The sequence below is a fragment of the Caretta caretta genome, chromosome 14 (assembly GCF_965140235.1).
Source record: "Caretta caretta isolate rCarCar2 chromosome 14, rCarCar1.hap1, whole genome shotgun sequence".
In the NCBI taxonomy this organism is placed as follows: Eukaryota; Metazoa; Chordata; order Testudines; family Cheloniidae; genus Caretta; species Caretta caretta.
This window is the reverse complement of record NC_134219.1, coordinates 242,834-265,684: the sequence shown is the minus strand read 5'-3', so window position 1 is coordinate 265,684 and position 22,851 is coordinate 242,834. Positions and strand designations below refer to the sequence as shown.

At 45.8% G+C, this 22,851-nt stretch overlaps 1 protein-coding gene across 5 annotated transcripts in view; it reads right to left on the bottom strand.

The window, feature by feature from the left end:
• CCDC57 (coiled-coil domain containing 57) overlaps positions 1–22,851 on the bottom strand; it is a 150,787-nt gene that overhangs the window by 57,669 nt on the left and 70,267 nt on the right. For 4 of the 5 annotated variants that reach the window (XM_075119133.1, XM_075119130.1, XM_048817784.2 and 1 more), the window contains 4 exons: positions 9,844–10,072; positions 7,872–8,008; positions 3,039–3,173; positions 2,412–2,631 (listed from right to left, as the gene is read on the bottom strand). In XM_075119133.1, coding sequence (XP_074975234.1) covers positions 2,412–2,631; positions 3,039–3,173; positions 7,872–8,008; positions 9,844–10,072 — 721 coding nt within the window. Of the gene's footprint in view, positions 1–2,369; positions 2,632–3,038; positions 3,174–7,871; positions 8,009–9,843; positions 10,073–22,851 lie in introns of all 5 variants that reach the window. The other variant, XM_075119132.1, reaches the window with a different exon arrangement.

Genomic DNA, 22,851 nt, shown 5'->3' with positions numbered 1-22,851 from the left:
GTAACGCATTCCAGTGTTTCACCACCCTCCTAGTGAAAAAGTTTTTCCTAAAATCCAACCTAAACCTCCCCCACTGCAACTTGAGACCATTACTCCTTGTTCTGTCATCTGCTACCACTGAGAACAGTCTAGATCCATCCTCTTTGGAACCCCCTTTCAGGTAGGTGAAAGCAGCTATCAAATCCCCCCTCATTCTTCTCTTCCGCAGACTAAACAATCCCAATTCCCTCAGCCTCTCCTCATAAGTCATGTGTTCCAGTCCCCTAATCATTTTTGTCGCCCTCTGCTGGACTCTTTCCAATTTTTCTACATCCTTCTTGTAGTGTGGGGCCCAAAACTGGACACAGTACTCCAGATGAGGCCTCACCAATGTCCAATAGAGGGGAACGATCACGTCTCTCGATCTGCTGGCAATGCCCCTACTTATACATCCCAAAATGCCATTGGCCTTCTTGGCAACAAGGGCACACTGCTGACTCATATCCAGCTTCTCATGCACTGTAACCCCTAGGTCCTTTTCTGCAGAACTGCTGCCGAGCCATTCGGTCCCTAGTCTGTAGTGGTGCATGGGATTCTTCCGTCCTAAGTACAGGACTCTGCACTTGTCCTTGTTGAACCTCATCAGATTTCTTTTGGCCCAATCCTCTAATTAGTCTAGGTCCCTCTGTATCCTATCCCTACCCTCCAGCGTATCTACCTCTCCTCCCAGTTTAGTGTCATCTGCCAACTTGCTGAGGGTGCAATCCACACCATCCTCCAGATCATTTATGAAGATATTGAACAAAACCGGCCCGACCCTTGGGGCACTCCACTTGATACGGGCTGCCAACTAGACATAGAGCCACTGATCACTACCCATTGAGCCCGACAATCTAGCCAACTTTCTATCCACCTTATAGTTCATGGCTGGCCACACTCTTGATGTAGTGTTTGGATTGGAGGTATGAAATTTGGAAACTAAACCCGTCACAGAGCAACCACAACGTCCATTGATCAGAGGTTAGGGCACCCAACTCATCACAATGAAGGATCGTTTAGATTGTGCATCATCATACTAACACAACCTGAGTTTTCCACAGGGCTCTCAAGGAGAACACTGATCTCCTGACAGAACCCTCAATCAATGGTTAGTGGGATATTTGCATCTTATCCTGATGACGTGGACAGCTAGCAACCTCTTAACCTGGCTTTGTTCTTGCAGGTTGCTTAGTTTATATCTGACCTGTAACAACTCCAACGTGAGGGAGGACAGCTCAAGCACCGTTGGCAGAAGTCTTGGGATGAAACAGATTATAGCATAAAGATCTTTGAACTCTTATATTATAGCTGTGCACGAGACTAAATGGAGATTCTTCACCCCCCCACCCCCCCCACAGTACCCTCTGACAGTCTTTTCTACTGTTTGCAACCTGGGTTTCTGGTTGGATTCCCTGTTATGTCTGAATGACCATCTTTCTGCATCAAGGATCTACAACCTATCCTAAAGGACGACCCATCACTCTCACAGATCTTGGGAGACAGGCCAGTCCTTGCTTACAGACAGCCCCCCAACCTGAAACAAATACTCACCAGCAACCACACACCACACAACAGAACCACTAACCCAGGAACCTATCCTTGCAACAAAGCCCATTGCCAACTGTGCCACATATCTATTCAGGGGACACCATCATAGGGCCTAATCACATCAGCCACACTATCAGAGGCTCGTTCACCTGCACATCTACCAATATGATATATGCCATTATGTGCCAGCAATGCCCCTCTGCCATGTACATTGGTCAAACTGGACAGTCTCTACGTAAAAGAATAAATGGACACAAATCAGACGTCAAGAATTATAACATTCAAAAACCAGTTGGAGAACACTTCAATCTCTCTGGTCACTCGATTACAGACCTAAAAGTGGCAATTCTTCAACAAAAAAACTTCAAAAACAGACTCCAACGAGAGACTGCTGAATTGGAATTAATTTGCAAACTGGATACAATTAACTTAGGCTTGAATAGAGACTGGGAGTGGATGGGTCATTACACAAAGTAAAACTATTTCCCCATGTTTATTCCCCCCCCCCCCCGCTCTCCTGCTGGTAATAGCTCATCTTAAGTGATCACTCTCGTTACAATGTGTATGGTAACACCCATTATTTCATGTTCTCTATGTATATAAATCTCCCCACTGTATTTTCCACTGAATGCATCCAATGGAGTGAGCTGTAGCTCATAAAAGCTTATGCTCAAATAAATTTTTCGTCTCTAAGGTGCCACAAGTACTCCTTTTCTTTTTGTGAATACAGACTAACATGGCTGCTACTCTGAAACCTCTCATATAGTAAAATCAGTGTAAACAGAGAGAATCTACTATTGTACCTTCACTCCTCATACTGTGAATTCTTTTCTAGTGATTCTTACCTTGATCTATGTTGCTTTGAGGGCTGAGAATAGAAGGGCTTGATCCCATATCTAGAATCTGCCAAATATCCTGGAGAGAGCTGTGTACTCCAGATGATGACATCCAGGCCTGTTGGGATTGGCTTTCCCTACTGAGTTGCTGTGATTGGTTTGTTTCTGAGGATGTACTTTCCTTTTGTTGCCCTGGACTGCAATTTCTTACAGAAGATTCCAGTTGAACCTGTAAGAATCAGAACATCCCCTTAAGAGGATATCTACTCTTCAGATGGATGACACCTGGAAATTGGTTTAATCAAAAGATGGCAGGGGGACGGGAGACGGTCAGGACTGGGAGCTTCTCAGTGAGATAGCTAGATAGTTTCAGCAGCTGGGAGACAAGCTGTGTTATTATTTCTAATTTAGACAGGGCATAAGGGGAAAGAGAATGAGGTTGGAACACGGACAGTGTGGTTGGGATACAACTTGTTTAAAATATGTTTTATAAAATAAAGCTGTATTATAAATACTATTTTGCACTTAATAAGTAAAGTAATGAATTTTCAGTATCTCATAGAAAATGAGTGTTATATAGAACTAAAGCACATGGTTAAAAGTAAATCAAACTAGTAAAAAATTCCTGTACTGTACCTGAATCTGGGGTAATTCCGCTCTCTCACCACAGGTACTTGGAACATTTTCATCACTTAAGCTCTCTATTGAACTAGGAAAGGCAACCATAGAAGTCAATCTTGAGAAACGTTGTTGCTGTGCATACTGGAGCTCCTGTTATGAAAAGAAGCCAGCCCAAATTATTGCACATTTCATTTAACACACGCATCTACAGATAACCTGCAATGTGTTTCCGGAGCCTCTGGAAAGACTGTATTTACAGGTGAGTTTTATGTGTCTAGTGCTTACAGTAATACACAAGAAATAGAGATATTATGAAGTAGGAAATTAAACTATGTTATATACCGAGAAGATCAGTATTGCTATGACGGGGTAGTTTGCCCTGCACACGCAGTAGCATGTAGTGGTCGGCCCACCCCACTACATGACATGGACCTGTAAAGGTTTGAAATATTCCATATAAGGACCTAAGGGGGATATAGATAGAGAGGAAGCAGTCCCAGGAATGAATGGTGCCTGGGATGAAATCCCATCACTGTATCTTTAGGGGCCTGGAGCCAGAAGCCTTGGAGAAAGGGTGTGGCCAGGCTCCCCTCACACCCAGTCAATTGGGAATGAGCTGGATCTGAGATGGGGACTAGCATATATGCTAGCTATTCCATCATAACAGGGCAGAAACCAGGAAGAGAGAGCTGCCTGCTGGATCCTCTTAGCCTGAAGATTAATTGAGGAAAAAGGAGCCAGCTGAGGAAGCAGCTGGCTAAGACTTTTCAGCTGGCTAAATTATAACCCAGCCCCAAGGAGGAGAGCTGAGCACTCCTATTTAAGTAGAGAGGTAATAACTTTCTGAATTAGCATGAACAGCTGACCAGGTCTTTTCTAGGGATCCAGTGCTGGGTCACCTGGGGCAACGAACAAGCAAGTTATCCTTTGTAGAAAATTGTAATAAATCAGATCCCAGGAAGGAGGTACGGGTTTTTGATTGAAAGAACCCAAGGGGGTGCTGAGTGCAATGCACTAGTAGGGCCACAAGGGGGTGTGCTCAAGATGCCCACCCCTTGTCAATGGCCAAAACTCCACTCCTAATAATTCCTCCCAAACTCTTTCCACAACCTCCAGGGGTGCTGGCACAATTTTTATAGTTGGGGGCGGAGGATGCTGAAAGCCATTGAACCAAACTGGAAACCACTTCAAGCCATGGGGTACAGCAGCACCCCCAGCACCCCTAGTTCCAGCACCTCTGCAGAACGAGCTCGGTGCCAGGGAGCACTTTGCACCAATGCCAAAGTACTCAGTGCTGAATCAGAGCGGCTTGGCTCTGAGACTTATCTGAGGGCGGCTTCCATGAGGACAACCTTCAGCCTAATGTCTCTGTCCTTTTAAGTGCAGGGTCTGAAGTCTGGACAGATATGGCACTTGTCCCTCACATGAGTTTCCCCCAAGCACTTTAAGCAGCTGGAATGCAGCTTACTAACAGTCATAGGTTTGCAACAGCTCTGCCAACCATGATTTTGAAGCTATGACGACAATTCCCTTTGATTGTTACTGGAAAAGCATATGGCTGTTGGTGGATGGATTGAGAGTGAACTTTGTGCCACTTGCATTCTAGTCTTCCGTCTACATCCTTAATTAAACATAGTTTGTCAGTAAACATGACAGAGATCTTTGTTACTTTGAGGGAGGGCATGGTAATTTGGGGCCAGAGTGATGAGTGCAGCCATTATGTGACTATATTGTTCTTCCTTGGCTTTGCTTTTGGATGTTTTGCCCTTCTAGGCCAAGCAGCTGAAAACTTGGAATATTTCAAATTTTTATTTATTTATTTATTTATTTTTGGCAAGTGAGACAGTTTTGTTGCTTTAATTCCCTGGAAGAGTTTTTCTGACATGGGAAACTAGAGAGACAAGGTGGGTAAGATAATATCTTTTATGGGATCAACTTCTGTTGGTGAAAGAGACAAACTGTTAAGCTTACAACAGAAGTCTTCCTCAGATCTGGGAAAGGTACTCAGAGTGTCATTGCTAAATACAAGCTGAACAGACTGTTAAGCATAAGAAGTTAATGTATGTTGCAAGAGACCATTCAAGGTGAAGTGGGCAGTCAACAACTCTGCAGTCATAAGATAAAGTAGGGTTTCTGGGTTACAGATTGCTGTAATGAGCCATAAATCTACTGTCCTTATTGAATCCATGATTTTTAGTGTCTAGCAAAGTTATTAATTCAAACTCCTAGGCTCATCTTTTGAAGGTGTTGTGCATGTTTACTTTGAGGATGAGGACTGAGAGGCCAGATAGAATCATAGAATCATAGAATATCAGGGTTGGAAGGGACCTCAGGAGGTCATCTAGTCCAACCCCCTGCTCAAAGCAGGACCGATCCCCAACTAAATCATCCCAGCCAGGGCTTTGTCAAGCCTGACCTTAAAAATATCTAAGGAAGGAGATTCCACCACCTCCCTAGGTAACGCATTCCAGTGTTTCACCACCCTCCTAGTGAAAAAGTTTTTCCTAATATCCAATCTAAACCTCCCCCACTGCAACTTGAGACGATTACTCCTTGTTCTGTCATCAGCTACCACTGAGAACAGTCTAGATCCATCCTCTTTGGAACCCCCTTTCAGGTAGTTGAAAGCAGCTATCAAATCCCCCCTCATTCTTCTCTTCCACAGACTAAACAATCCCAGTTCCCTCAGCCTCTACTCATGAGTCATGTGTTCCAGTCCCCTAATCATTTTTGTTGCCCTCTGCTGGACTCTCTCCAATTTCTCCACATCCTTCTTGTAGTGTGGGGCCCAAAACTGGACACAGTACTCCAGATGAGGCCTCACCAATGTCGAATAGAGGGGAACGATCACGTCCCTCGATCTGCTGGCAATGCCCCTACTTATACAACCCAAAATGCCATTGGCCTTCTTGGCAACAACGGCACACTGTTGACTCATATCCAGCTTCTCATGCACTGTCACCCCTAGGTCCTTTTCTGCAGAACTGCTGCCGAGACATTCGATCCCTAGTCTGTAGCGGTACATGGGGTTCTTCCATCCTAAGTGCAGGACTCTACACATACAGAGTGTCACGGAGTGTCACTGTCACATAGTAGTACAGGACCCATTGTTGGGGAAAAAATTAAGGAAATTTTTTAAAAAATCAAGACTTTTGCATTTTCAAAAATAATCCAATTTTGGAAACTTAACTGCAAAATGTCCCTTGAACCCAAAAAATAATGATTTTATCATTCTAATTCCTTACAGAAACAAATTAATTTTCATTTTGCATTTTAAAATATGAAAAATGTTGCATTTTGGATTTTTTTCATATAAAATATATATTTTCTGTATTTTTTTCTGCAAAATTATACCTCTGAGACATAAAAATGGCCCAAATCTAATTGTCAATTTAGGTCATTTTCACACAGTTGTATGTATGATGCTCAGTGGCATTAACAAGGGCCGTGGTCCTCCAGGATGCATTGTGAAGGCAGACACCTGCACCCTGATGAACAACACTGACTTCACAGTGGTCCACACAGGTGGATGTACAATGTGGCCAAGTTAACATTGCTGTGAGATTCTTAAATTATATTGTAAGGTTTTTATTCTGGTTTGTTTTGTTTTTTTTTTAAAGGGAAAAAAAGAAAAACCACACAGGCGCTTACTTCCTGGCAGCAAGGTAATGCCCCAGTGCACATTCCTTTAAATACATCATTTATAAACATTCACTGAAACAAGTGTGCACTTAGCATCACTTGAGCAGTATTTGCAAAAAGCACATGGGTGCTTTCAAGGAATCATCCAGAGAACAACTTGAGGACCCATTCTTCACTGAAAGAAGAGAAACAAGTATTAGCCAACGTCCTCAGCCAAAGTAGACACAACCCAGGAGGTACATACCTATGGACTCACCCCTCGTCAAGGAAGCCTAGTAACAACTTGTGAAATAGCTCCCTAGTCAGCTACTTCAAATTTTCTGGACTCTGGGGGACTTACTTTATTCTGGTAGGTAAAAGTCAAGAAGTGGTCAAGAAATTTGAATTGTGTGTGTGATCTAAAGATCACAAATTTAAAAAAACATACCACTAAGGAGAAAATAAGAACGCTGTAGGGCTAGCTAGGGGATAGAAGGGTTCAGGCTAAGAGGTAGCAATCAGACTTTGCATTCTGTCCGGTATCTTTTAAGTGGGCAAGTGACAACATGTTTTGTGTTAAAACACAAGTGAGCAGAATCCACCACAGTGAAACTAGCATGATTAAGATGGTGCTGGATAAGAGTAATACAGGACATGTAATTTTTTAGGCTGAGAGGGCAGGATTTACAGTGCAGTTTTATTCTAGAAAAGTGACATGGTAAGAAGAGCTTTGAAAGATTCCACACTTGTTATTTCTCAGTGATTATCCATCAAATTCATGCAGTTTACAAGTAGAAACTATTTTTTTCAAACTGCCAACACTGCAAACTCAGACTGGAAATTGAAAGTGACACTAGGTTCTTTTTGGCTTTGATATTACCAATAATAAAGGTTAAATGGACCACAATTGTCATTTTAAATCTAAATTTCTTAAAGGCAGACATACTCCTCATTTAGGACTGAAATTTTAATATAGTAACATAGAAATGAATCTGAAAGTTTCTTAGGTGAAAAACATTTCCCCTCCTCTCTAGGTTTAGTTAACTCAAAGTCAGCCAAATGGAGTTTTCACAATGGTCCAAAAATGCTTCTCGGCTGAGATCTAGCATGAGAAATTTCAATCCAGGAAGATTCTGGGGAAAGTTATATGCAACTGAAAATATGGGTTTAGCACAGTGTCTCAATAATCTGATCAAAAACCTAGTTTTATGGAGGATATATCATTACCCGTGTTGTAAGCTGGTACTGTAGATGCTCTAAAGCTGAGAGTCGATGCTGTGCTTCATTGGCAAGCTCTTTAGGATACAGAGCACCATAGACAGTATGGACAGGGCACTGTTTAGAGCTAATGTAATGCTGAAGTCCTAAAAAGGAGAGAAAATAAATTATGAAGAGGGAATTTTCTATATTGTCACTCTTAACTAAAAGAAAATTTCCCCTTCATTTAGTTACAGAACATGTCAGCCTCTCATTGCATAGGGACACAAAGCCGTGTCAGAACTGGCCTAGAAATATCTTTTCCTACAGGTGATTTTTAACCCTTTTTCCAGTAGAATTAAAATCTCTACAATGAAATTCTCTCACATGACCTCAAAATTCATCTTAAGTTTATTTGATGATAAGGTTATTCTGCTTTCTTCTCCTCTTCCATGAGAATCAAACAATGATTCCATAAGACGAATAACCTCTTTATAAATACAGAAACAAATTTTCACTCTTATACAAAGTTCACACTGACACTTTAGCACTAGATTGGTCTTTACTGAATATCTCCATATCCAAGAGTTACTGACTGGCAAACTCTTTGTCATGTTTTAGCCCAACACCTTCTGCATTAGGGACAAACTTGTTCTCAACCACTAGCACAGGGGTGGGCAAACTATGGCCTGTGGGCCGGATCCGGCCCGTGAGCCATTTTAAGCCGACCTGCGAGCTCCCACTGGGGATTGGGGTTTGGGGCTTGGCCCTCTCTGGCACTCCAGCCGGGGAGCAGGGTTGGGGGCTGCTCCATGCAGCTCCCGGAAGCCGCAGCATGGCCCCCCTCTGGTTCCTGTGTGCTCCAATGGTCCCGCTCCAATGGCCCCCTCTGGCGCTCCAAAAGGAGCTGCAGGAGCAGTGCCTGCAGACAGGGCAGCATGCAGAGCCACCTGGCTGTGCCTCCACGTAGGAGCCAGAGAAGGGACATGACACTGCTACCGGGAGCTGCTTGAGGTAAGCGTTGCTCGGAGCCTGCACCCTTGAGCCTCTCCCCATGCCCCAACTCCCTGCAGCGCTGATCCCGCTCCCACCCTCCAAACCCCTCAATCCCAGCCCGGAGCACCCTCCTGCACCCCAAACCCCTCATTCCCAGCCTCACCCCAGAGCCCGCACCCCTAGCTGGACCCTGCACCCCTTCCCGTACTCCAACCCCCTGCCCCAGCCGTGATCCCCCTCCTGCCCTCCAAACCCCTCGATTCCAGCCCAGAGCATCCTCCTGCTCCCCAAACCCCTCATCCCCAGCCCCACCCCAGAGTTCACACCCCCCAGCTGAAGCCCTCACTCTCCCTCCCCCCACACCCGACTCCCCCACCCCAGCCCGGAGCCTCCTCCTGCACCCTGAACTCCTAATTTCTGGCCCCACCTCAGAGCCCCCACCCCCAGCCAGAGCCCTCATCCCCTCCCACACTCCAACCCCAATTTTCTGAGTATTCATGGCCCACCATACAATTTCTATTCCCAGATGTGGCCCTTGGGCCAAAAAGTTTGCCCACCCCTGCACTAGCACCTAATTCTCACATTAGGAACAGAAATCCACTGTCTCAAGGATCAGCCTATTCCCCGCACTTTACTTTCACATTAGGCCTTGTCCACACTACAGGGGAAATTCAATCTAAGCTATGCAATTTGAGTTACATGAAGCGTAACTCAAATCGACATAGCTTAGATCTACTTACCACAAGGTCCACACTATGCGATGTTGATGGGAGACGCTCTCCCATCAACTCCCCCTACTCTTCTTGATCCGGTGGAGTCGATGGGAGAGCAATCTGCATTGATTTAGCGAGTCTTCACTAGACCCGTTAAATTGACCACCGATGCATCAATCGTCACTCATTGATCCACTGGTAAGTATGGACAAACCCATCTGGCTCTCTCCGTCTCAAATCCCTGTGATTTACTCTCCCATCAGGAATAAAAGCCTTATATAGAATGAATTTACCTTTCTTTGATACTTCACCAAGTTCTGCTCGAAGTTTGTTTCCCATTTCAATTAGTTGCTGCTTTTCTTGGCTCAGAATAGTGATCTTTCTCACTGCTTCCTTCAGTTTATTCTGCATTTCCTGTGTGGAGTAATTCATACACTGCTGGGGGCCATCGCCTGACCCCACCCCTGATAATTGTTGTCTGAGATCTACAATCTCTTCTTGAAGCCCTTTAATCACTGAATCCTGAAAGGGAAAGAGACAGCATAAAAGTTCCGTTAATTTAAGGATAAGGATAGGATACAAACTATTTTACTTAGAAGTTGGTTGTCCCCGCCCACCAAAAAAACAACAACAACAAAACAAAACAGTTGAATGGTAACACTTTCAACTGAAGCCAATACTGGAGCCCATTTTTAGTATTTCCATTAGCAACGTAGACTACGGTGTAAATTCAACCAGGGCCCAAATCATCATCTTTTGACCCCTTTCGCTGTGGGGGTTAAAGAGGCCGGAGTCTGCCACAGGGTCTTAGTGGTCTCTTGTATTGTTTTAATAAGGGAAAGCGCTACCCTGGTGGGGACCGTGAGGGATAAGATGTCCACCGTAGGGTCTGAGACCTCAGTAACCTCCTCCATCTGGAGCCCCAGATTCTGGGCCACTCTTCTGAGGAGCTCCTGGTGGGCTCTACTATCAGCTGGGGCAGGCGCCAAGGATGTTCCTGCTACTGCCTCATTGGGTGAGGAAGAGGAGGAGACTTGGGCTGGTAAGGGACCTTCCTGTTTGTCTGGCTTCCCGGACTCAATGCGCGCCCAGTCGTTGGTATCCACGCCCATCTTGGTGCCAACCACTGTGCCATCTGCGGTGCCGACTGCAGATCCGGTAGCGGTGCTGACGTCAGCACCGCGAGAGAGCTCTCTGGCCTGGGACGGGACTCATCCATCTGGGGCGACTGAAAGAGATTGCCGTGAAAAGGACACCTGGGACTGGTGGTACGCCCATGGGGTCCAAAAGGGCCACTGCGCTGGCCACGGCATGGGTGGGAAGGATTGTCCCATTTCCGACCTCTGAAGATGCCATTCTGCTCAGTGCTGGCTCTTTCTAGATGTATAAGACTCCGCTTCTGACTCTGAAGCTGAGGAGTCCAAGTGCGGAGACCATGGTGGCGCGGTGCCTGACGGTGCCGGGGATTGGTGCCAGGGGGAGGCAAGTGGTGCTGCATCATCACTGGCTTGCCCCTTGATGGCAGCAGAGGTCTTTGCTGTGCCAGAGGCTTTGGGACTGATGACCTCTCGCGTTGGTCGGGAGAGCGCAGGCCCGTTAGAGGTATGAGGTCTGTGGCTGCCTCAAAGATCTCTGGCGTGGAGGGGAGTTCTAAGTCCTCCACTTGATCCTCTTCCACTGGTGCTGGATCAATGGACCCTTCTGCAGGCCCGGAGTCAACGGTACTGCATCAGGCACGGACAAGACGGAGTGGCCTGGCATGGGTCGCACTCCGCTATAATGGCTCATGCTCAGTTATTCAAGCAGGTGAGCGCCCTCTGTCTGTCTTCCTGTGCTTTTTGAGAGGCACCGGCAACTGCGAGCAGTGCTGGGTTTCCGCATGCAAGGAAGTCTTCGGTGCTAGGGAGTGATGATGCTGAGGGTCTCTGACCCCAGAGTCCTTCCTCAGTGCCACAGAATCCCTGATTGAAGCTGGTGGACTAAGCACTGATGCCAAAGTACCCAGTGCTGGGTCCATGGGGCTCGACTCTGCAGCCACAGGGCTGCCTCCATCAGCAACAGTTTTAGCCTGTTGTCTCTTTCCTTCTTAGTGCAGTGGCAGAATCCTCTGCAAATCTTACACCTATCAGTCTGCTGCAATTCCCCCAGGCACTTTTAGCAGGATGTGTGTGGGTCGCTCTTTGGCATCGGCTTTTGGCAGACCCTATAAGGCTTAATCCCCTGGGACCAAGGCATGCCCCGGCCCCGGGCAGGGGAAGGGAACAGGGAAGAGATCCCCAGCTAACAAGGGGAGGGGGTTCAAACATTACACTACACTCTACTAAAAACTATTAACTAACTATTGAAACTATTTACAGGTAGGAACTATGAGTACACTAGAGGATTGTTCGAAAACGAAAGAGAAAAGAACACTCCAACGACCATCACTGATGGTAAGAAGGAACTGGAGAGGCGGCAGGTCGGCAGGGCTCTATATGCAGTGCCATGAAGGTGCGACTCCAGGGGGCGCCTGAGCCAACCCAACAGGTACCGTTACGGGAAAAACTTTCTGGCGACTGTACACGCAGTGCACATACACCTACTTGGAATTGACATGAGCAAGTACTCGAAGAACTGACACACAGAAAGAGAGTGATTTTCTCAAGCTTTGCACATAGCATACGAGTGGGAGAGTTAGGAATAGAACTCAGAAATTCCGTGCTCCTAACACCCATGCCAATTCCATTATTTTGAGATCCCAAAGAAGAGGAATGAGGGGGTGGGATGAGAGAAGGCAATGAAAAAGATGAAGGAAAAAATACCCCCAGGGTAGAAGGAAACAGAAAGAACCACCAAAGGAAGGAGACCCACTGGTATGCAGATGGATGGGCAGATACCTCTTACATGCGGAACTCCATCCTAACCTGGAGCAGTGGATTTCCTCTTTCTCCGAAGAAAACATTTTACCCCATAAAGTCTATTACTGTTAGTGTGCCACCCAAGAACTGCTGTTATTTAATTGTATGAAATGTAAATCTAAATAAAAAATTACTGCTGTAGCACTGTGTGTGGAATTCACATCTGCTCACTGTGACATTCTGTATCTCAGGGGAACACCCAGCACCCCCATGTTCATCCTTATAATATAATTGTGCGGTATATAATGCAAAGTTTTCAGGTCAGGTGTCTTCGGAAGGCTCATGATGTACTGAGCATTGTTGTTATGGTAATGTTATAGGTTGAAATTTCATGTATGTAGTTTTGAGGCTGAAAATGTGTCCTTGTGGCTTAAAGCAAGCCCAGGCAAAAACTCTCCAGAAGCAGAGGGACAGTTCACACCTCATCAGGGCATGTATGGGACAAACCCAGCCCAGCCTCACAGGAACAAAGGACACTGGCCTAGGCAACAACAAAGGACCTGTTGGACTTTCGAGTGAGTCACCCCCCTTTCTTTGGTCAGTTTGGGACTGTGATGAGGTAATGCTCACCTGACTCTGAAGGGTGGGGGGGGGCGCAAAGCCAAGAGGGAAGAAAGAACATGATAAAAGGGAGAGACGTTTGCTTTGCTCTTTCTCTCTCTTCCACCTCCATCTATAGACATCACCACCCAGCAACTGAAGCATTGATCAAAGGGGAGAGCCTGGCTGAAGGGCAATCAGCCAGCCTGTGGTGAGAAGCATCTACGTTTGTAAGGGCATTGACAGTGTTAAGATCAGCTTAGCCCTGGTCTACACTAGGACTTTAGGTCGAATTTAGCAGCGTTAAATCGATGTAAACCTGCACCCGTCCACACGATGAAGCCCTTTATTTCGACTTAAAGGGCTCTTAAAATCGATTTCCTTACTCCACCTCTGACAAGTGGATTAGCGCTTAAATCAGCCTTGCTGGGTCGAATTTGGGGTACTGTGGACACAATTCGACGGTATTGGCCTCTGGGAGCTATCCCAGAGTGCTCCATTCTGACCGCTCTGGACAGCACTCTCAACTCAGATGCACTGGCCAGGTAGACAGGAAAAGAACTGCGAACTTTTGAATCTCATTTCCTGTTTGGCCAGCGTGGCAAGCTGCAGGTGACCATGCAGAGCTCATCAGCAGAGGTGACCATGATGGAGTCCCAGAATCGCAAAAGAGCTCCAGCATGGACTGAATGGGAGGTACGGGATCTGATCGCTGTATGGGGAGAGGAATCCGTGCTATCAGAACTCCGTTCCAGTTTTCAAAATGCCAAAACCTTTGTCAAAATCTCCCAGGGCATGAAGGACAGAGGCCATAACAGGGACCTGAATCAGTGCTGCGTGAAACTTAAGGAGCTGAGGCAAGCCTACCAGAAAACCAGAGAGGCGAATGGCCACTCCGAGTCAGAGCCCCAAACATGCCGCTTCTATGATGAGCTGCATGCCATTTTAGGGGGTTCAGCCACCACTACCCCAGCCGTGTTGTTTGACTCCTTCAACGGAGATGGAGGCAACACGGAAGCAGGTTTTGGGGACGAAGAAGAAGATGATGATGATGATGAGGTTGTAGATAGCTCACAGCAAGCAAGCGGAGAAACCGGTTTTCCCGACAGCCAGGAACTGTTTCTCACTCTGGACCTGGAGCCAGTACCCCCTGAACCCACCCAAGGCTGCCTCCTGGACCCAGCAGGCGGAGAAGGGACCTCCAGTGAGTGTACCTTTTAAAATACTATACATGGTTTAAAAGCAAGCATGTGAAAGGATTACTTTGCCCTGGCATTCGCGGCTCTCCTGGATGTATTCCCAAAGCCTTTGCAAAAGGTTTCTGGGGAGGGCAGCCTTATTGCGTCCTTCATGGTAGGACGCTTTACCACTCCAGGCCAGTAACATGTACTTGGGAATCATTGTACAACAAAGCATTGCAGTGTATGTTTGCTGGCGTTCAAACAACATCCGTTCTTTATCTCTCTGTGTTATCCTCAGGAGAGTGAGATATCATTCATGGTCACCTGGTTGAAATAGTGCTTTTCTTTAGGGGACACTCAGAGGAACCCGTTCCTGCTGGGCTGTTCGCCTGTGGCTGAACAGAAATGTTTCCCGCTGTTAGCCATGGGGAGAGGGGAGGGTTGAGGGGGTAGCCACGCGGTGGGGGGAGGCAAAATGCGACCTTGTAATGAAAGCACATGTGCCATGTATGTAATGTTAACAACAAAGTTTACCCTGAAAGAGTGTAGCCATTGTTTTATAAAATGTGTCTTTTTAAATACCGCTGTCCCTTTTTTTTCCTCCACCAGCTGCATGTGTTTCAATGATCACAGGATCTTCTCCTTCCCAGAGGCTAGTGAAGATTAGAAAGAAAAAAAACGCACTCGTGATGAAATGTTCTCTGAGTTCATGCTGTCCTCCCACACTGACAGAGCACAGACAAATGCATGGAGGCAAATAATGCCAGAGTGCAGGAAAGCACAAAATGACCGGGAGGAGAGGTGGCGGGCTGAAGAGAGTAAGTTGTGGGCTGAAGAGAGTAGGCGGCGGGCTGAAGCTCAAATGTGGTGGCAGCGTGATGAGAGGAGGCAGGATTCAATGCTGAGGCTGCTGGAGGACCAAACCAGTATGCTCCAATGTATGGTTGAGCTGCAGCAAAGGCAGCTGGAGCACAGACTGCCACTACAGACCCTGTGTAACCAACCGCCCTCCTCCCCAAGTTCCATAGCCTCCACACCGAGAAGCCCAAGAACGCGGTGGGAAGGCCACTGGCCAACCAGCCACTCCACCACAGAGGATTGCCCAAAAAAAAGAAGGCTGGCATTCAATAAATTTTAAAGTTGTAAACTTTTAAAGTGCTGTGTGGCATTTTCCTTCTCTCCTCCACCACCCCTCCTGGGCTTCCTTGGTAGTCATCCCCCTATTTGTGTGATGAATAAATAAAGAATGCATGAATGTGAAGCAACAATGACTTTATTGCCTCTGCAAGCAATGATCGAAGGGAGGAGGGGAGGGTGGTTAGCTTACAGGGAAGTAGAGTGAACCAAGGGGCGGGGGGTTTCATCAAGGAGAAACAAAGAGAACTTTCACACCGTAGCCTGGCCAGTCATGAAACTGGTTTTCAAAGCTTCTTTGATGCGTGCTGCGCCCTCCTGTGCTCTTCTAATCGCCCTGGTGTCTGGCTGCGCGTAACCAGCAGCCAGGCGATTTGCCTCAACCTCCCACCCCGCCATAAATGTCTCCCCCTTACTCTCACAGATATTGTGGAGCACACAGCAAGCAGTAATAACAGTGGGAATATTGGTTTCGCTGAGGTCTAAGCAAGTCAGTAAACTGCGCCAGCGCACCTTTAAACATCCAAATGCACGTTCTACCACCATGCTGCACTTGCTCAGCCTGTAGTTGAACAGCTCCTGACTACTATCCAGGCTGCCTATGTACGGCTTCATGAGCCATGGCATTAAGGGGTAGGCTGGGTCCCCAAGGATACATATAGGCATTTCAACATTCCCAACAGTTATTTTCTGGTCTGGGAATAAAGTCCCTTCCTGCAGCTTTGAAACAGACCAGAGTTCCTGAAGATGCGAGCGTCATGTACCTTTCCCGGCCATCCCACGTTGATGTTGGTGAAACATCCCTTGTGATCCACCAGAGCTTGCAGCACTATTGAAAAGTACCCCTTGTGGTTTATGTACTCACCGGCTTGGTGCTCCGGTGCCAAGATAGGGATATAGTTTCCGTCTATGGCCCCACCACAGTTAGGGAATCCCATTGCAGCAAAGCCATCCACTATGACCTGCACATTTCCCAGGGTCACTACCCTTGATATCAGCAGATCTTTGATTGCGTGGGCTACTTGCATCACAGCAGCCCCCACAGTAGATTTGCCCACTCCAAATTGATTCCCAACTGACCGGTAGCTGCCTGGCGTTGCAAGCTTCCACAGGGCTATCGCCACTCGCTTCTCAACTGTGAGGGCTGCTCTCATCTTGGTATTCATGCGCTTCAGGGCAGGGGAAAGCAAGTCACAAAGTTCCATGAAAGTGCCCCTACGCATGTGAAAGTTTCGCACCCACTGGGAATCATCCCAGACCTGCAACACTATGCGGTCCCACCAGTCTGTGCTTGTTTCCTGAGCCCAGAATCGGCGTTCCACAGCACCATGATGCATGCATTGGCAGGGCCCATGCTTTCAGAGAAATCTGTGTCTATGTCCTGATCACTCACGTGACCGCACTGACGTCGCCTCCTCGCCCGGTATCACTCTGCCAGGTTCTGGTACTGCATATACTGCTGGATAATGTGTGTGGTGTTTAATGTGCTCCTAATTGCCAAAGTGAGCTGAGCGGCCTCCATGCTTGCCTTGGTATGGTGTCCGCACAGAAAAAAGGCGCGGAACGATTGTCTGCCGTTGCTCTGACGGAGGGAGGGGCGACAGATGACACGGCTTACAGGGTTGGCTTCAGGGAGCTAAAAATCAACAAAAGGGGTGGCTTTACATCAAGGAGTATTTCAGGCAGGAGTTCACAGAGGGTTCCAATAAAAAATGGTGCACCTAAGTTATTGTTCTTACTGGAACAAGGAGATTAGTCTGGCCTCTGATTGATACATGGCTAGATTTACCTCGCTGCACCTTCTCTGTGAGTGACTGCAGTGTGACCTAGAGGAATGAGTCCCCTAGACGGGGGAGGGGGGAAGCAAATGAGTACAAAACAAATCTGGTCTATTTCTTGTTTTGATCCACTCCATCTATCTTTTACATCTTTGGCTGGCAGCAGACGGTGCAGAAGGACTGCATGCCATCCACATCTCATGGCTGCCCGGCAGAAGATGATGCAATAGGTCTGCTAGCAATCCGTATCGCCTGCCTGCTCACCATAAGACGGTTCAATAGGACTGACTGCAGGACTAAAGAGAATGACCTGGTCAAGTCACTCCAAATTTAGTCCCTGCGCCCATGTCTGCCCAGGCGCTCCTGGCCGACGTGGCCAGGAGCACCTCGGACATGACGATGACGGCTACCAGTCGTATTGCACCGTCTGCTGCCACAAGGCAAGGGGTTGCTGCTACTTTGTAGCAATGCAGTACCGTGTCTGCCAGCACCCAGGAGACATCCGGTGACGGTTACCTGAGCGGGCTCCATGCTTGCCGTGGTATGGCGTCTGCACAGGTAACTCAGGAAAAAAGACGCGAAACGATTGTCTGCCCTTGCTTTTATGGAGGGAGGGAGGGAACGGGGGCCTGACGATATGTACCCAGAACCACCCACGACAATGTTTTAGCCCCATCAGGCATTGGGATCTCAACCCAGAATTCCAATGGGCAGCGGAGACTGCAGGAACTGTGGGATAGCCACCCACAGTGTAACGCTCCGGAAGTCAACTCTAGCCTCGGTACTGTGGAAGCACTCCGCCGAGTTAATGCACTTAATGCACTTAGAGCATTTTCTGTGGGGACACACACACTCGAATATATAAAACCGATTTCTAAAAAACCGACTTCTATAAATTTGACCTAATTCCGTAGTGTAGACATACCCTGAGAATGCGTTTTGCTTTTATTTCATTTGACCAAATCTGACTTGTTATGCTTTGACTTATAATCACTTAAAATCTGTCTTTATAGTTAATAAATCTGTTTGTTTATTCTATCTGGAACAGTGCGTTTGGTTTGAAGCATGTCAGAGACTGCCCTTGGGAGAACAAGTCTGGTACATATCAATTTCTTTGTTAAATTGATGAACTCATATAAGCTTGTAACGTCCAGTGGGCATAACTGGACACTGCAAGATGGAGGTTCCTAGGGTTGTATCTGGGACCGGAGGTATTGGCTAGTGTAATTTGATTGCACAATCCAAGGAGCAGCTTACATGCCAGAGGCTGTGTGTGAACAGCCCAGGAGTGGTGGTTCTCACAGCAGAGCAGGGTAAGGCTGGCTCCCAGAGTCAAGGATTGGAGTGACCTAGCAGATCACCAGTCCAGATAACACCAGAGGGGAATGTCACACTCACCCTGTGCTATTTGTATCCAAATAATCGCTACTGTTTGTCTATATGGATTGTAAACTCCTTGAAGCAGAAGCCTCACTGTCTACGCTTTATATACAGTACTAAGCACAATGTTAGTGATCAACAAATAATAAAAATTAAATAGATAGCAACCGTCAACAAATATTCTTGGTAGATTGTGGGGAACTCTGCCAAACAGTGATGAGGTCCAGCACCTCACCATTGCTCCATACTGGGGATCGCCTGGCGTGTGGAGGCATGGTCACCTGGAAAGATGTGCTGAGAGCACTCCACGCCTGACTGAGCAAACAGGAAGGGGATTTTCAAAATTCCCAGAGAATTTAAAGGGCGGGTCTGACGATTGGTCACCTGAGGGCAGGGCAGTAGAGTTCAAAGTGATGACCAGAGTGGCTAGAACAGGCATTGTGGGATACTTCTGGAGGCCGATCAGAGCGCACTAACAGAGCAGGGCGTCCACACTGGCGCCACAGCGCTCCAGCGGGGGCGCAGCAAATGTTATTCCACTGGCTGAGTTGGAGTACCAGGAGCGCTCTAGCCACGGAGTCAGAGCGCTCTATGTGCCTTGCCAGTGTGGATGCATCGTGAGTTAGAGCGCACTGGGCTGCTTTAATGCGCTCTAACTCACAAGTGTAGCCATGCCCTTAGTCTTTTAAAGCAACTAAACAGGTGAATCAATTTATAACCATAAAACTGAGGAAAACTGCTATTATTTCAAAGACAACACTGTTTAATATCCCTTGGATACTGAGGGTTCTGAAGAAGAATGAACATCCAAATGTTTCTGTTGATCCCACTGAACAGGCTCTGATTATCCCAAGTGATATTTGACAATCTCCTTTTTTGGCTGTATATTATGAATTGTTATCACTCAATCCTATTAGATTGAAAGGAACATTTACTTTCGTACAGCAACTCTGGTTCTTTGAGATGTTGTAGTCATTATGGATCCCATTGTAAGTGTGTATGCATCCCATGCACACAAGCTCAGAATCTTTTCCCGAGCAATATCTGGAAAGGTCACACATTTGCCCTGTGACTCCTCATGCTCCCCTGCAAGAGCATAAAGGGTGGTGCACCCCCGACCCTCACTCAGTTCCATTGCTACTGGAAGCCATTTCAGCTGAGGAATCCAAGAATGAGGAGGGAGGGCGGGTCATGGGATCCACACTGACTACAACATCTCAAAGAACCACAGTTATTGTAGGGTAAGTAACTGTTCAGTCTTCTTCAAGTATGTGACAGTGTGGCTCCCACTGTAGGTGACTGGCAAGCAGTATCCTCTTTAGGGTGGCAGGCAAGAGATGTATCCACTGCATCAGTTGAATAAAGATTGGAATACAGCTCTTCAGTCAAGTCCTGTGTGTAATGCTTGACAAATAAAGAGTGGGTTGCTCCACAAAGCAGCTTTGCAAATTTCCAATATTGGTATGTTGTGGAAGCACGAAGATACCGCTTGAGCTCTGGTGCACTGAGCTTGAAAGGTCAATGGGAGATGTATATCATCCAGCTGATAGCAAAGAGAGCTAAGTGTGGTTCATTTTGAAAGCCTTAGGGAAAGCCTTTAGACTGGCCAGCAATAGCCACAAAAGACATGGGCACATTCTGAAAGGCTTGGTCCTGTCCATATAGTATTGAACAGCCCTGGATGTGAACTTTCTTCTCCCCTTATGTGGAATGTGCCTTTGGAAAAGAATACACGTAGGCTGAAGGATTGGTCCAAGTGGAATTCCAAAACCACCTTGGGGAGGAATTTTGCACCATGTCTCAGGACCACTTTATCTCAGTGAAATATGGTATATGGGGATTCTGCCATGAGTGCTTGGAGCTCTCCAACTCTTCTGGATGAAGCAATGGAAACCAGGAATACCATTTTGAGATTAGGATGATGGATGGAGTACTCTGCATCAAAGGGGGACTTCATAAACCTATGAAACATAGCACTGCGGTCCCATGCTGGAACAGAGTCCTTAACCAATGGGTATGTATGCAAAAGGCCTTAAGGAACTTGGATACCATTAGATGGGAGAAGATGGAGAGTGATTGTATCTGTGGATAGTATGTCAATATTGCTGCCAGATGGACCTTAATTGAACTGAAAGAGTCCAGTGTATTTTAATTGCAGTTAGTCCAGAATCTTTGATACCAAGGCCTGCACTGGCTCTGGGCTGTTTGGGGCCACCCATATCGAGAACCTTTTCCACTTAGCAGAACAGGTTTTCCTTGAGGACAATTTCCTGCTCTAAGATCTCCTGACCATGCAAAGAACAGTCCTTTTCCATGGTGCTCAGTCAGCCAACATCCAGGCCATTAGGTAGTGACTTTAGGATTAGGTGGGAAACCTGGCCTTGATTCTGTGACAATAATTCAGGGGCAATCCGGAAGCGGAGAGTTTAAACCAATCACAAACAGCTTGCTGTGTTTGTTACTGGGACAAAGTTTCTTTGTTGTCCCAAGAAGTCCAGTTCACGTTTACACCCCAAATTATAAACTATACATTTGTATTGACCATGTGCTTTGTTTCTTCAGTATGTCCTTCACCCCAAATTAGAACCTGTACCTCTTTCTAAACCCTCTTTCTGTATGTTGATAACATGTCCTGTTCCACTGTAAGCCCTAAAAGATGTGAAATGCTTATACAACCAAAGAATGTATGGACTATGTCCACTAAATTAAAAGACTATAAGGAATATTTTTTGTTTTCTTTCTATATGATTGTTGCACTACAGAAGTGGCAAGAACTGTGCAGCACAAGGAGAAAAAGAATATTACATAGAACAGAAAGGGATCTCCTGGGTTATCTGGTATTGAAAGATATAATCACATAACCAGGGTATAACTTTGAAATATTAAGAGAAATTGCTTAAAAATAGGAGAGGGATGGAATTCCAATTAATAATGTGTGCTAATCCTGACATGCAATTTTTGAAACTGATCAAACATGAAAACCCTCCAACTCAGAGAAATATGGAAGAAATTTCTTATACACTATCGCCATCTATTGGATATCAATGGAAGCAGCAGATAAAATAAGCTGAAAGCAGAGTGCCCTGACAATCAGTACCCAATAGAAAATAAGAAGATTGCCCTCATGTGGACCCCAGAGCTGAATTAATTTACAAAGAAGCTGCAGAATCCAGAAGTGCTACCAACACTCAGACCAGCTATGTGGATCGAGTTTCAGGGTTAATAGGACGAAGAAGAAACTATAAGATTTCATTTCAAAGATTGTATTTCTCTTTCTGTTCTTGAATATAAATAACTGAAAGTTCTCTTGTTGAGTCCACACTCTTTAGTGAGACCTCATGTTTTGGATTTTAGCTAATTAATGTTACATGCGTCCTCCTCTTTGTAAGCCCAAGCAAAGTGGCCTAAGAGCGATTTAAATAACAACTTTCAGCAACTGCTTTTAACATTTTAAACTTGGTTTTTCCATACCAAACTATTCAAATAGCAGGGACCTCACTCTTAAAAGAGTCTTTAAAATAAACATCCTTACTCCTTGGAATAAAAAATGTGTTAGTGGTGTTAAAGAATTGATGATTGATAAGCATAAGAAAATGTAATAAGAAATTTGTATTGATATATCATATAATGATCGAGCTTCAACCTTACCCTATGACAATTGCTTAAGAGACTGTATTTGTGTGTTCAGTACATACCTAGAAAATTTGATGTATGTAACCTTGACCTATACACTGTGTATATACTTACGTGTTTTTGGATGAATGAATAAACTGTTGATTAAGAACACCAAATGTCCTATTTGAGAAATACTGTCCAAGGTAAAAATTGACCTGAAAAGAACCTAGAGTTAAAATTAATAAGCTAAGGCCTTGTCTACACTGCCACTTTACAGTGCTGAAACTTTCTTGTTCGGGGGGTGACACTTTCTCGCTCAGGGGGCTACACCTACTGGTAGCTACTCTCCTCGTTGGGGTGGTTTTTTTACAGTGCTGGGAGAGCTCTCTCCTAGGACTAGTGCCACGGCAGCACTTTAACATTCGTAGTGAAGACATACCCTGATTCTCCCTGAACTCAATAAAAATAAGTTATCCTGATTAAATTCCATCACAATAGTGACCATAAACACTTATCAAATTGGCAAATTGAGTCTGTTAGATTTTAGCTTTAAAATCTAACTGGCAACTCAGCAAATCCATAAAATTGACCCCCCCCATTTATGCTTACAATTGGAAAATATGTTATATATAAGTATAGCATTGTGACATGTCATTCCATATTCTTCATGAAAATATGCTTATGATATGAATATGACATAACTGAGATATACTTCATGCAAGATGGCTCATGTGAGATATCATTGGAAAGGTTATGATTTACTGAATGTGATTATC